The sequence below is a fragment of the Diuraphis noxia genome, unplaced genomic scaffold (assembly GCF_037042655.1).
Source record: "Diuraphis noxia isolate RWA-SAM2 unplaced genomic scaffold, SU_Dnox_SAM2 contig0001, whole genome shotgun sequence".
NCBI lineage: Eukaryota > Metazoa > Arthropoda > Insecta > Hemiptera > Aphididae > Diuraphis > Diuraphis noxia.
The window spans coordinates 17,855,019-17,871,624 of record NW_028301711.1 but is presented as its reverse complement, the minus strand read 5'-3'; the positions used below and the strand labels follow the sequence as shown (position 1 = coordinate 17,871,624).

The 16,606-nt window shown below is 30.3% G+C and overlaps 2 protein-coding genes and 1 pseudogene across 2 annotated transcripts in view; 1 reads left to right on the top strand and 2 right to left on the bottom strand.

The window, feature by feature from the left end:
* LOC149060081 (L-xylulose reductase-like) overlaps nt 1-15,723 on the bottom strand; it is a 29,192-nt gene extending 13,469 nt beyond the window's left edge. Inside the window, exons 1-3 of the mRNA XM_089218028.1 lie at nt 15,573-15,723; nt 14,056-14,299; nt 13,421-13,535 (exon numbers count right to left, since the gene is read on the bottom strand). Of these exons, the coding sequence (XP_089074154.1) occupies nt 13,421-13,535; nt 14,056-14,299; nt 15,573-15,723 (510 nt within the window). The remainder of the gene's footprint in view (nt 1-13,420; nt 13,536-14,055; nt 14,300-15,572) is intronic.
* LOC149060083 (uncharacterized) lies at nt 1,392-6,288 on the bottom strand (annotated as a pseudogene).
* LOC149060082 (uncharacterized) lies at nt 6,595-7,870 on the top strand. Its single transcript, XM_089218058.1, has 4 exons — nt 6,595-6,958; nt 7,141-7,275; nt 7,347-7,543; nt 7,650-7,870. The coding sequence occupies exons 1-4, from the start codon at nt 6,920-6,922 to the stop codon at nt 7,804-7,806; spliced, it is 528 nt and encodes a 175-aa protein (XP_089074184.1). The 5' UTR covers nt 6,595-6,919; the 3' UTR covers nt 7,807-7,870.
* Nucleotides 15,724-16,606: the final 883 nt, after the last annotated feature.

The window sequence follows — 16,606 nt, the reverse complement described above, 5'->3', positions numbered from 1 at the left end:
CTCAGTGTATATAGTTCTGTCTTTAAAATTAGTTTTAACCATTAATTTCCTAGCTTTTTTTGCTGATGAAACAAGTTTTATAGAAGTTCTTGCGCGAACATTTTCCATACATTTACCGAAAACGCTATTGATTAACAACTTCCAAAAATTTTTTTCAAACTCGTTTTTAGCTTCAACTCTCATAGTTGTACACAATTCAATGTATGATGCCATCCATTTGCTTTGTGAAAAGCTAATAGCTCGATGAATTTTCGTCACTTTAATACCGTTTAAAATCGCCTGTTTTAAGTTTTTATAATGTACTATATAGTTTTTTTTTGATGATAATGTAGTAAGCAATTTCTTAGCTTTAGAATTAGGAGGACACTCATTAATGGGTAAAAATGGGAAATCATTATGACTTTTATGTAAATACTTAGGGTACTCGATATCGACTTCTAATATATACCCAACTTCTGAATCATCGGCAATTTTAGTGACATCGATATTGAGATCATTAACCCACTCAAAATCTTTGAAAGGCAATTCTGTTAACATAGATTTACCATACAAATTTACACAGTCAAGATATGTAATCCATGTGATTGGTTCATTCGAATTATAGTCCAGTCCTTCAATATTTGGTATATTTGCTTTAACATATCTTTTAGTTGATTGACAAATGCCCCCCCGGATTGAGTTTTCAAAAAAGAGGAGCATGTTGTAATCCTTTAACCTTTCCAATTTTACCTTAGTGTACTTAAGCATACAATCAAAAGCAAATCCAGGAGCAGTCATGTAATGAGCAGGATCTAATCTGAGAGTAGATAAACATAAGTCTCTAAAATTTTCAAACACGTCAGCCAGTATGGTAACGTCAGTCTTTAAATAAAGATCGCTATACTCACCTAAAGTCTTTATATCGAATGTTCGCCATATATTTTTAGCATGCATATAATCTTTATCGCTTATTTTTTCGTCTGTCAAAGAGTTATAAAATTCAGACTTTGATGGTAAGAAAGTATCATCTAATTTACTCCAACTATCGACATATTCATAAGGGAAGATTCCTTTTTGAGTGACTAGATCTAATGCTTTCATGGAAAAATTTTTAAGAGTTTCTCTAAACCTCAACTTATCTTCAGATAAATTTAATGCAAGTTTACTTAATGATTCGCTCATGAAACGGAATGTATCGACAAATTTAATACTAAATCTATGTGCGATTTCTTTACTAAAGGATATATATTTTTCTGACGAATTAGGAATAACGTGAATATCTTTATCATTACAACCAAGTTCCCGAATTATGAAATGACTATCGTACGATAAATTATGGAAGAAAATTGGTACGAATGAGGGGTTAATTATTTCAAAATTACATTGAAGACAAAGACATTGTCTATATTTACCAGTAAAATGACAGTGATCTCGAACTTTAATTAAATTATTATTTTTAAAATGTCTCGAACATTTTCCACAAAACTTAGTATTTTTAAAATTACTTTCTTCTTCTTTAGTTAATTTATTCATCGGTTTATTTGTTTGATAAATTTTATTAATATTATTTCCAATAACAATCATATTTTCCATAAATTTTTTTGCAGCATTTTCACCTCTATAAATTACCACCTTTCTCGGAATTTTGAACTGTTTTACTAGTTCTTTTGATATAACATCATAGTTAACTTTGACATAAAACCCATAGCTCATAATTTCATGTAAATGTGTAGCATAAGTTTTAGATTTTTCGTAACTATTAAATTCACTAGACTTATTTTTAGGAGTTAAAATACATTCAAAATCTGCATAAATAACAATTGGTATTCTCTGTGTATTTTTATAGTTTTTAAAATAAATAAAATCATCATCCCCCTTTTCAAACATTATTGGTCTCCCTAATTGGTTCTTTCTACAATTATGCTGGTGTTCACTCAACCCTTTCTTACCCCAAAGTTTGCTTTTACATGGCTTTTCACTAAAAGTAGTAAAACATCTTTTACAGATAATTAATCTGGAACAGTTTTTAGTTTTCTGACTTCTAATAAATCTTGAAAAATTTTTTATATAACAATAGTGTGATGTGTTATTATTATTAAACAAAAGTAGATCAAAATGTTTTTTTCTTTCAGTATTACAAATATATAGAGGGAAAATATGTTTTTTATCATTTAAACTATAAATATTAATTGATACATTATTTATACGTTCAAATTTTTTTATCTGACTGATTGGTGTAGGAAAATCTATACATTTAAAATCTAAGCCACTTTTTTTTTCTAACATTTCAAAATATTTCTTATTAAAATAAGTTTTATTTGAACGATTGTCAAACTTTGATAGTATTGAATATTTAAAACATTTAACATCATTATTTTTTACATTTATGACTGCTCTTTTATCTTTGATATATTCAGGAAGATCTAGATACGTTCCTCCTCTGAGAGGATTTACTATATTAATTCTCAATTGTAATGCATCTATTGTTTTAAGTGACCAGCCAGAAGCTTTTGCTAAAAAATCATCTTCTTCACTTAATAATTTATTGAACATCCCATTCAGTAATTTATTAAAATCAGAGGAATTACATGCAAGTGTATTAGAGGTTTTAAATGCTATATCCTGTACTTCTTGTGTGATAATTCGTTCATATACACTATCTACATATAAATTAAATTTTATAGATGTTTGTAGACATGATTCCTTTAACTTTGGAATTATTTTGTCTAAAGTATAGTTAAAAAAAAGTGTGTAGTCTAAAAATTTTAAATTATTCTTAACTATAAAAGTTTTTGAACATTTTTTAAATCTTTCAATTTCAAATATTCCTTCATCAGCATATGTCATTCGCTGACGTTTTGTCACCATTTTTCTTTTCATAATTAAGCTGAAAATAAATTAAATGAAAAAAAAAATATAATAAACAATAATAATATTGTAATCACTTTATTATTTTTTATAGTATAAATCATACAATATTCAGCAAACCTAAGCAACTAGTTTAAAAAAAAAGAAATTAAAAACTTAATTATTATTTAATAAATCATATAGGTATGATAAATGCAATATACAACTTTGTTGGCATCGATAACCTATATGATTAGATTCATCGTAATCACCTTTAATTTCTTTTTTTTTTTTTAATAAATTTTCCCTAGTCGACTTCAGGTTTGTTTTTTTGATTTTAATATTAATATCGTTAATCATTTTTTTAAATTTTTTTTCTTCTCTTTCACCATATTTCTCATTTTCCGCCTGTTGTTTCAACACTCCATTAATTTCTGTTTTGATGTATGATGTCATGTTTCTGCAAATTATATAGATATTTGCAAACTATCTGCTAGTAATAAAATATTAAAATAGTAACACACATCATCATTAAATAATAATTGTTTTTATTTTTACAAGCAAAAAAACATAGCTATAAACATTAAATTAAAATCATAATTTCTTAGAAAAGTAAATGTCATGAAATGTTTGACAACGTATCATCATATCCATACTATATCTTTCTCCATAACAGATTTCCATTTTTCTAACATAATCAATATATTTATTATCATATTTATTAAATATTTCTCTTTTTTCTTTTAAAGAAAACAATTTATCTCTTAATTTATTGATTTCAAATTCATTTGATGATGAACATATCCTGATTAAATAAATGTTATGTTTTATTTCTTTAATTTTTTTATTAATTTCTTTCGTTTCTAATAGTTTTTATTTTTACAAGCAAAAAAACATAGCTATAAACATTAAATTAAAATCATAATTTCTTAGAAAAGTAAATGTCATGAAATGTTTGACAACGTATCATCATATCCATACTATATCTTTCTCCATAACAGATTTCCATTTTTCTAACATAATCAATATATTTATTACCATATTTATTAAATATTTCTCTTTTTTTTTCTTTTAAAGATAACAATTTATCTCTTAATTTATTGATTTCAAATTCATTTGATGATGAACATATCCTGATTAAATAAATGTTATGTTTTATTTCTTTAATTTTTTTATTAATTTCTTTCGTTTCTAATATATTATTTTTATTATCTTCAATATTCCCTAATCTTAATGATTCCATGGTTTGTAAATTATATTGATATTTATTCATAAGTTCATCTTTGTTTTTTGAATCCATTGTCTGTAATATTATTTCAAATTCATTAATGTTAATACACAGTATGTTAAATCATAGAAACATAGACGGAAAAATCTAATTATAAAATATGTTAAACAACTGTATTGTATATAATATAATTTTTATCTGAATTAAATTAACTTTATAAAAATAAAAAATTAAGTTTAAAAATGTAGGTACACATATTATATATAACTGCGTATTTGTTGTGTACTAAATTTATTTTTCTCCTGTCTAATGTTAAATGAATACATACAATTTGTCATAGATAGATATATTTTTTTATATCTAATAGCAGCCAGTCTTATTGAATACTTATTAGAATTAGAATATTATACTACCTATTTAAATTATTAAAAGTTAACTCAAATTGAGATATTTTTATGTAAATATTGAATATTATACTATGAAGTTTAAAAAATATAGGTACACACATCATATATTACTTAAACCTGTGTATTTGCTGTATAATAAATTTATTTATTTTTCCCTTGAATAATGTTAAATGAATACATAAAATTTAATAAAGATAGATGGAAAAAATGTAATAAAATATATTAACCAACTGTATTGTACACAATTTAATTTTTATCTAAATTAAATGGACTTTATAAAAATATTATCATGAAGTTTAAAAATGTAGGTACACAAATATATATTACTTATAACTGTATACTTGTTATATACTAAATTTATTTTTTCCCTTGAATAATTTAAATGAATACCTACAATTTAATATAGAAAAACTGTAATAATCTAATATATTATTAATCAACTGTATTGTATGTAATTTAATTTTTATCTAAATTAAATGAACTTTATAAAAAGATATAATCATGAAGATTAAAATGTAGGTACACATATTAATATATATTACTTATAACTGTGTATTTGTTGTATACTAAATTTATTTTTTCTCCTGTCTAATGTTAAATGAATACATACAATTTGTTATAGATAACTATATTTTTTATATCTAATAGCAGACAGTCTTATTGAATACTTATTAGAATTAGAATATTATACTACCTATTTCAATTATAAAAACTTAGCTCAAATTGAGATATTTTTATGTAAATATTGAATATTATACTATGATATTCATGAAGTTTAAAAATATAGGTACACACATCATCTATTACTTATACCTGTGTATTTGTTGTATATTAAATTTATTTTTTTCCTTTGAATAATTTCAAAAGTGAATACCTACAATTTAATATAGAAAAAAAATGTAATAAAATATATTAACCAACTGTATTGTAAATAATTTAATTTTTATCTAAATTAAATGAACTTTATAAAAACATAATCATGAAGATTAAAATATAGGAACACATATCATATATTACTATAACTGTGTTCAATGTTAAATGAATACATACAATTCATTATAGATAGACATATTTTTTATATCTAATAGCAGACAGTCTTATTGAATTCTTATTAGAATAAGAATATTATACTACTTATTTCAATTATAAAAACTTAGCTCAAATTGTAATATTTTTATGTAAATATTGAATATTATACTATGATAATATAACATTTTTTTATATTATTGATATCAAATATTATAAAATAATAAATATTGCGTTCGGTGATAATATTAAGCGGTGATAGTGCTAACTGTTCTATGGTGATAGAGACGGTATATATTTTTAAGGTTATGTTCGTTAATAGTAGATTGCTGATGTGTAATAAAATGTAATTACTATCTTATAAATATGATGTTAACATTTTATCATATAATATATAAACATAGATAATATTATCATAAAACTATATTATTATAATGATGATGTGTTTAAATCATTGTTATTCTGTTTCTAGTTTTTTTTTAAAAATAGGAGTAAAGATTAAAAGTTTTAATAAAATAATAAAATAGGTACTTACATAGTTAGTGTTGAAGAATTCTAAGTCTGACTGTTGACTGTTTTCTGAGTCTGGCTGACGGTTGCTATTGTTGTTGAAGATGTTTTTACGTTTTTGATGGTCTGTTCTGATGTAACTGTTTTGCTGGAGAGTCGAGGATGGTTGCTGTTCTGTAGCTTCTTGGTCTGTTAGAGCTGCTGGTGAACTGATGACTTTATGTTTAAAAATTCGGTGTTTTATACTAGAGTTTAACCCTCTCTTTGAACATTGAGTATTAGGTACCTCTCATAATCCTGAGATGATTGTACATTATATTACTTAATACCATTCTCTTTTGTCCATGTAAGAACATGTTTGTAGTCTTTCATGCAAATTTTTATTACATTATTATATGAGAAGTCTATTTGAATATATACATTCTAATTTATTTTAAATTATATTTGATATTTTAACCAGTTCATATAATGTCTTGTTCATATATAATCATTTTTTTTTTTGGAAATGTTTTTTCAGGTCATTGCTATTAACCTTTAACGTTTTTATATCTGAAATCCGGTTCATACTAATTATTTTTTTGATTCTAATAAATGTTAATATTATATAGGTACATATATTATACTATTATTGCTTATATTACATATTTGTTGAAAAGTCTTTTGAGGTCATTAACGTTGTTATATCAAATCTGATTTTCAAGGCGGGTGATTATTTTAGATCCTGTTTCTTTAATAATTCATATAATGCCACTTGTGTTCATGTAAAACAAGTTTGTAGAAAGGTTTTTCAAGTCATTGCTATTAACATTAGCATTTTACATATATAAATTATTGTGGTAGTGGCTAATATCTGTGTATAAAAGCCAATGTAAAACCATTAACGTTCATCAGTCCTCAACACAGTCTACAACGCAGCTCAAAAATGTCTTATAGAACATCAATTATTTCTTCAGAATCAGAGGTAAGTAAAGTTTTTTTAAAAACCAAATAACAAATTGGAGGTCAGTCGTAACACTACTCAACGTTATGGTTATAATTATTAAGAAACATAAAAAAATAAAATATGTTTCTTTTAGATATCAGTTATAAAACCACTTGTACATTTTTAAATAAAAAAAAAAATATTATTTTTATGATCCATAGAACGAACATTTCAGTGAATCCGTTGACTCTAAAGTTAAACCGTTAGCATCAACATCTAAAACAAAAACCACTTTAAAACGTGGTGTTGAGAAGACGAATGAAAAAAAGTCTACAAATAAGAAGCAGATGAAAATGGTTAGTTAAATTATTTTTTATTATAAATAAAATATATATATATATATATAAATTATATTTTTCATTTATAGAATGCATCATACAGAGACAATGTTGGTGATCGTTTAAGATCAGAAGAATATGATGAGGAAGTTTTCAATTCGCTAACTTTTCGACAAGGTGACGGTTTAATTACGATAAAAACTACATTTGAGGAGAAGCCAACAGATTACTGGGTGATAACACATTATAAATGTTCAAATATTGAAAATGTTCCGGTTAAGGATAGGTAAATAATTTATAATTAATTTACTTTTTTTAAACTATTGTTAATCTTTTTCAATAGGTATTTTTATTATCACTTCATTTCATGATTTAAAAAATAATAATTATAGGTGGAAGTTTAGTGAAGCTGGTGTTAAGTTGTATACAAGCGAAAAGTCAAAAGACCAGACATTGAATGTAAGCTTGAATCAGACCATGCAGTCAATATTTGACACGATGCTACAAGACCCAGGACGTCGTACAATCAAAAGTAAAATAATAGGCTAATTATTATATGTTTTTTTAAAAAATGAGTTTTTTATTGAATAAACAATACAATATATTATATAAATATTTGTTTATTTTATACTATTAAATCCTGAAGTATTAAGTCTGACATTGTATTAAAATGGTATTGTAATATTTCATATAGGAATGATGTGTCATCGTTTTGCAGATGAGTGTAATAACTAAAATCATAGTTTTGTATATACTGGTTTGTGAATTCATTTCTCTGACAACTGATAGGTAGACCACGGACGTCGTTTTTTATTAGATCGTAAGCTGTGTTAAATGTAGCTTGGTAACTTGGTAGACGTTTCTGTTTTTCTGCAATGTAGAGATCTACACAATGTTGAAGCTGTTTAAGTCTACATAAATCTATATGTGATAAAGTGATATAATCATCATTGATATGTAAAGTAATTGAACTCTGCTTAACATTAGTTGAATATGTAAAGTTATCAGATATTTTTGTTCGTCTACATCTGGTGTGTAAATTATTAGTAATTGAAATGTAATTAGATTCAGACATGAGTGTAAACCATTGTTCTAAGTTTAAAGTAATTATCTTCTTTGATAATTTACATTCTAATAACACAATAATCGAAATTTGTTTATTAATTAATAAACCGACTGTAACGCTCTTCTTACTATACGGACGAATGTCGAAGGTTGATTTTGATACGATTATAGGTAGAACCATGATGAATAATATTTATAGTAATGTTTCAGACTATCAATATGAAAAAATCTAGTATAATGTAACTGATGGAACATATACTTTGAACTGAGGTTTTTTTTCATCAGTAAACATATTATATACTAAATCTGTTGTAAAAAAAAAAAATGGTAAAAAAAATGTGAACGTACAGTTCAGTAGATTAGTGTGTAGTGAAGGGAGTAGAGGGAATTATTTATACTTACTTACCTGAAACATGAAATTAACTTATTAAATTAACCTAACGCACTAATCCACTGAACTATACGTCCACGAGATATTAGATTAAAAACTAACACATATAAGTTGTTTATAATATTTTTTTTTTATTTATTACAACATATAATGAAAGAACATGATTTAGCAAACGGTGTCGTATGACCTAGTTTCACAATTACAAATATATTCATTGTTACAATATTTACTTAACACTTTTTGAACAAACTGATTTCCCTTCATTAATAATATATATATACACTTTGGATTATATCTGCAATGTTCAATCCAAACGTCATCTTCTCGTTTCCAATTATGAAGAATAAGTCCACAGCAAAAGCATTCGACGATATCTTCTACTCCTGTATATTTTAACCCACATTCAGCTAGAGCATATTTATTTTGAAAACAATTTAAAGGAAAATGTTCAAAAGATCTTAATCTTGAATAAATTGAAGTATATCCTGGATGGGTTGGAACTGAATTATTTCGTATACGATGAACTAATGATTGAAAATCGCTTGTAAGTTTTGGTAAATTCATTTCTTTAATTAATTGAAATAATAACTTGAAAAACACAACTCGAATACACGACGGATCAGCAGTAACTAAATGTAAAATTATTAACTTGCAACTAAATAGTAGAAATTAAAATATATAAATTTTTAAAAACTAGAACAGTGTAACCAACATGATTAAAAACATAAAAACAATCTCCCTGTAATTTTTATAAAAATTAGCGATATTTGATTGAAAAAATTTTAAAAAACGGGGAAAAATAGTTGATACGGTAAATATTTTTGTGTAAGGCGCAAATAGGTGGACAATCTTGTGTAATCACCGTATTGTGTTACGCGGTAAATCAGAGTGCTCCAAGGGAGAATTTTCCCCTTGAAAAAAAAAAATTACCGTGGAAAAGCTGGCTGTGAACATACAAATATATACTACTGATATAGTAATATTTTCACGGGACGAGTACGAACACCAAGGCCACCTAGACAAGGTTCTGGAACGTCTTAAGAGGTTTGGGCTAACGTGCAACACAAAAAAATGTAAAATCGGTTTACGTGAAATTTCATTTCTGGGGCACATTGTAGATTCGGAAGGGATAGGAAAACAACCGGAAAAATTGGTCTGCATCGACAATTTTCCGGTTCCACGCAAGGTAAAGGACGTTCGAAAATTTTTGGGAGCGTGCAACTGGTACAACCAGTTCGTGGATAACTACGCGGACACCATAGCACCCCTTACAAATTTATTAAAACAGGGAGTTTGGTGGAGGTGGACAGATGTTGAACAACGCGCGTTCAAATCAATAAAAAACGCGCTAGTCACATCACCAAAATTATCCCCGCCCGATTACAGCAAACCGTTCTGTCTACAAACCGACGCAAGCGAGATAGGCGCAGGCGCGGTTCTTTTCCAAAGGGGTGACAGACCTGAGGAAAGACGCATAGTGTCCTACGCGAGCAAAAAGTTTAACGAGACACAAACAAGGTACGCCGCGGTCGAACGCGAGTGCTTGGCTGTAATATGGGCGACCGATAAATTTCGTCCCTACCTAGAGACCCGGCGATTTGTACTCCTTACCGACAACTCGGCGCTGACGTGGTTACATAGGGCCAAGGACAAAAATTCTAAATTAACACGTTGGTCACTACAACTAGCTAATTTAGATTTTAGTACGGAACACGTCCCGGGAATACATAACGAAGCACCAGATTTGTTATCCCGTGACCCGGCACCCGGCCCACTCGTAGACGAGGAGCAACTCGAGGAAAAATTGGTCGGAGCACCAACAACTCCGACGACAAAATGTTGACCCCGAGGCCGATCGTATCTTCTCTATGTTCGAAAACCACAACAGTGACAACACTCCCCTCGCCGCAACGACGTTAGAACAGTGGCAGTCCGATGACACCACGATACGCGACGTCATCGCCGGTCTCGAGATAGACGGGCCAGCACGTAACACAAGGAACGCCAAAACGGGAATCGACACTTATGTCTTTTCCGACAGGCTTTTACGTGTAAACGTCGGCCCTAACGCGCTCATCGTGATACCAAAATCCAAAGCACAACACGTAATTTGGAGGTGTCCCGATCACGTCTTATCCAGCCACCCCGGCTGGAAAGAGACGTACCGGGCGGTTCGACAGCGGCAGTATTGGAAAGGTCAAAAGAACGACGTAAGGTTATATTATGTCGGTGCGTGCCACGTATGCGCGTGCACAAAACCACTCAACACACGTCCTAATGACCCAATGCAACCCAGAACCCCCCGACAACCTTGGGAAGTTATTAGTATCGATTTAATGGGCCCATACCCACGTTCTGGTAAGGGAAAATCGTATATACTAGTAGCAACTGACTGTTTTAGTAGGTGGACCGAGGCTTACCCCCTAGGCATAGCAACCTCTAAGACAATAATCGAAACGTTAGAACGCGAGTTCTTCTCACGTTTCGGTTACCCGCGCGTGTGTCTCGGTGACAACGGCCCCCAATTCGTGTCGAACGAGATGTTAAACGCGTTAGAACGTTGGGGAACACAGGGTTGGACAACTCCAATTTACCATCCGAGGGCCAACCCAGTCGAACGCCGAAATCAAGATTTGAAAAAAGGTTTGCGCGCACAACTTGTAGACGGCAACCACAAATCTTGGGACACAAGACTACCCGCAATCCTATTTTCAATACGGAACAGGTGTAACGAACAGACATGCTACCCACCCGCGGTCCTCGTTCTCGGCAGGGAATGCAAAAGACCCGGAGATTGGGCGCTGTCAAGTTCAACACTGGTCGGTATCGGAAAGGCACAGGAAGAGATGGTAGTGCGGGAGCAACAGGTTCTAAGCAAAAAGGTAGGGGTACAACCAAGCGCGAACACCGGGACACTGGTAAAGTTCAGCAAGGGCGACGTAGTATACTACAAAGCACACCACCTATCAGGCCCCCCCACCTATTACTCCTTCCCTATACGGCAACGATGTATTTACAGACAACATGAGCGGACTAAACGGGGAGAAGTGGCAGCAGGTGGCCGACCTCATATCGCAGCTCGGGCTAGTGGCCGCGGACCAGCCAACAACGGCCGCTCAGGTCAACAGAATGACCACACACCACCTGTTACAGGACCCGGTGCGGGCGGACATCTACCGTCGGGGCTGGGACGATCGGATGGCGGACATTCAGTGGACCTTACAGCAACAACCAAGGTCCACACGGATGCCGCCAACTACATCAGCGCGACCGCTACGATCACGGCCGACCAGACCCGTACCCCTGCCACCCAGGGAACCAGCACCTGCACCCGGGCCGTCAGGGGTAGCTTCGACATCGGTGGTAAAGGTAAAAACGAAGGCACAGCAGGCGAGGAACAAGCGGAAGTTCCAGAAGCTGAAGAAAAAGAGACAGGCAAGGGAACGCAACGCGAGCCAGCAACCACGGCTCGCCAAGCTACCCGCGCCAGTCTCCGAAACGGAGGCCGCCAGCTCGCCACCGTAACAACCCACACCACCAACGGCGATGGAGGTGGACCCACCGGTGGCCAAGGGACAGAACCCCAAGGAGCCGGAAACGTCCACCAGCCAGGGGCAGCCTGACCAACCGGGCCTGTCGCTGGATGAGCTGCTGGAGATACAGTACGACAACAGGTCGTTCTTCACTCCGGCCGGGTCCCCCAACCGGCCGTAAAACGAACGGGGAAGGTAAGCCTACCTCAAGCACGCGCAAGAGGTAGGGCAAGCCGACCTGCTCACTAGGGTACACCGGCGCTGCCGGTACAACCGTACCCCGGTTGGCGGTTTGGCGGAGGAGTATGACACGGCCCGCAACGGCAACCAGTACAAAGTACAGGTGCCGCAGCGACAGTCGACTCACCCGCCACGCCGCAAAGGCACAAGGCGGGACGGGAAGAGAAGTCACGCCGGACGCGGACCGGCCGTCGCCGGTATATCTCTCGTACGCCGACCGTCGACCGACAACCGTAAAAAGGACGATCAAGACGATATACACCGACTCGTGCGCGCTGACAACAACACTTAGTGTTATTTCATTTTCATTTTGTTTATCAAATTGATTAGCGAATAAACGTGGCCTAGCCACATTTCACCTTACCGTCAGTGTTCAGTTCTTGTGTGTTCCCTCACCACACCACTATCACCTTACCACACGTGACCGGCCGACGCTTCACCACCTCAACAACAGCATCGCCGTGTCAAAATGTTATAGACATATTGTTATATTATAAATTATATAAATTGCCTAATAATGTATCATCTATATCGGCTCCAGATTATGATTGAGAATAAAATATTAATAATCAGATATGAAATTAATCCAGCAATTTAATGATGAATTCATGAAACATACCAAAAAAACTCAAGATTAAAAATGTATTTTTCTATATTTCAAAGAGAAAATTTCATGTGAATATTTCATACTTATAGCTATAATTTTATATCAATATGTACAGTATAAAATGTACAATGTTTATCAGGAACAATTTTATACACAATTTAGAACATTCATAAAACTATAAGTTATTTTGTTAAGACAATGTCATATTATATTGTAGGTTTAGGTTGGTATATTTATATGATTTATAACTACATAAGTATATACTATAGTTATTGTGTCAATTATTAATTATAGTATGTACTTTATATATTTGTTATTGTAACTTACTGTTGAAATTGTTGAAGAAATATTCACAATAGATCCTTTTATGCCGGCATCAATCATGTTTTTGGCCACTGCCTGACTTATTCTCACCAAGGCTCTGGCATTAATATTCAATGTCCTGAACACAAAAAAATATTTCATTTATTATTTGAAAAAAAAAACAATGTAATAGGTAATAAAGCTATAGTAATGGTCAAAGTTATTTACTTTCTTATAAAACAATAATCATTTGTCATGACTATAATATATCTATATTATGTTTCAAAATTGTTTTGATAGTATTGGTAGTATTTATTCTTGACTGTGATCTAAATAAGTACTTACTATCTGTATAAAATATGTGTTAGATTGCTAAATAATTGAATATTTTTTTGAAGGATCATCACAGTTAAAAGGTTAAAAAAACATTGATATAGATAATGAAAGTTAATTCTATAACAATTTGGGTGTAAAGCAGGCATAAGTCCGCAATGATCTTATGGCTACCAAACTGACGAGGAAAGCAAATTTTAAGTTCCAATAATCAGATCCTTAAAGTAAATTCAGAATTAAAATCTTATAGATAGGTATTTACTTGTAAGGGTTTAAAATTTTTAAATACCTACTAGGTTTACAAGAAAAACTAAGATTTTACTTAGTTATTCCAACCATGTTCAGTGACTTCAAAAAATGGTTCAATAACAGCTACACCAGCATTGTTGACCAATCCATGAACTGGACCGATATCGTACATTTTCTTATAAGTGTCATCCCAATTTGAAACATCACAAAATATTTGTTTTGTTCTCGGTAATGCTTTAGCAGCTCCCTCTTCCTTCTCTACCACTGCATAGACAAATGCACCTAAGTCTAGTAGTCTCTGTGTAATTTTTCCACCCATGCCTTAGAAATAAATTAGGTTAAGTTTAATATTATTCATCAAATAATTCACCAATCGGTATTAAAAACAAGTTTATTGTTGTTAAAATATGTCCTTAAAACATATAATGAGTTATACTTATTTATAACTAATAAAACACTTAATTAAGGGGGTTATAACACTAAACAATGCATTACTATCAAGTATCTATCAATATATTATTAGGTATAATTAATATTTAATAAAACTAAAAAAAATTAGTGGTAATAATAATTATTAAAATTTACTATATAATTAAATAATTGTATTTAAACAATAAATAGATAGTTATTATATTTCACACTTAAAAATCTTAAACTAAATGATGTAACAGTAAAGAAATAGATAAATATTTTGTTATAAGTCAATATAGGTTTATTAACATAAAATTAAAGATAAGAAAATATTTTAATTTGTTTTTATAATCACTTTAAGTAACACATCCTGTATTTTTGAGATAAAGAATTTTAAAATGTAAAGGTTTAACTGCAGATAAACCGACTAACAAGTAATATCAAAGGTAATTAACTATTCAAATGTTTTTAATCGTATCAGACTTTTTGTAAAATTCAAGTTATACTGTATTGATACTGTATCGATAAATAAAGCACTTATTTTAGGTAGTCGACATTTTTATACAAAAAATATCTTATTGTGCTTCGAAATGTGTTCTTTTTATGACAGTCTGATTTTAATTTTATTTGTTGGTTCAGAATATATTAAATTTTTAAACACAAATTACTATCACTCAATATTATATATATATATATTTATTATTTTTTTTATTATTGCCCACTGGTTTCTGTAATATGAAAGTTTCACTGTAAATATGCATTTTAAATGAATACCTAATTCAAGCGTAGATTATCTGGTGATACTACTTGAAACTCATCTAAACTTAACTAATTATTAGTAAATACTAAATTTTACTAGTGCCATGATAAATATTAATATAATATCAAAATGTTCAGATAAATATCTCTAGAACATAAAAATATTGTATATTATTGAATTATAGGTTAATATTAAAAAAATAAAAATTTAAGGTACAATAATTAATAATTAACCATGATATTAATTTCTCATTCAATCATACATTTTTATTGATATTATATTATACTAAATAATTTGAGCATTAAACTTTATGCATAGATATTATAGCACTATACTCTATAAAAGAATATGATTGCAGTCAACTTTAACAAAGATTTATTTATATATATATAATATTAAATATTATTTATTTGTGTAAAAAACCTGCACAAGATCCAGTAACTATAATTTTTTTGTCCTTGAAATAATCTTCCATTTTTTGTGGTGCATCACAAGCCATATTCCTAGACATAATATTAATGGCCACATTTTGTCCAACTATCTTATGAGGTAATTTGCTCAAGAAACGTATCATTTTGAATATTTTGAACGACTTAATGAATTAAGCATCTGCCAATCAAAACTTATCTGTAATAAAATAAACATAAAATAAGATCATACTTATTTTAATTCTAATCAATTATATTATATTCTTATTGTAATCTCTTAATTTTGTTTTATTTACAACTTTAACGAATTTCTTGTTATAGAGATCACTATTATGAATTTAATAATTATATATAGATATAACAGCATGTAAGTACCTGAGTATTATATTAATATTAATATATTATTAACTTTAAAAAAACATTGGTATTATAACATTGGCTTATTTAAGTATCTACGCATAATTTATTTATATTTTAATAGGTAAATTTAATCGTTCAATTTGTATAGTTCAAAATTTATAAATCCATAAATGCTGGTACCTAACACATTACTCGTTTAGTAATATAACTATATAGGTGCATATAGCTTATTATGTATGAACTTAAAAAACTGATTACCTAGGTACTTAAACATAAACAGTAAGAAAGATAACTTAGATTAAGAAACATTGAAAAGTAACAGGTTGAATCATTCAGTTTTCAATGGTTTATTATATTATGATATTACATGACATAACATTTGATAGCATAATTTATAGGTATAGCTTTTATAGTTAGTTTATGCTTTGATTTCAAAGCTCTTTTAATTGATAATAATGCGTATCACATTCGAAAATATCTTAAGAGGACGCTACACCCGCATGTGTTGTCTCCGTCTTACAAGTGCGTAACATTACAAAAACTGTTTCGCGCGGGAAAGAATCGAGAAATATACAGTTATAACTAAGAAACGAAATTTTCACCACATAAAACGGAGAATTTTTTCTGTGAAATATCGTTTTTATTTGTTCGATATTAGAACTACAAAAA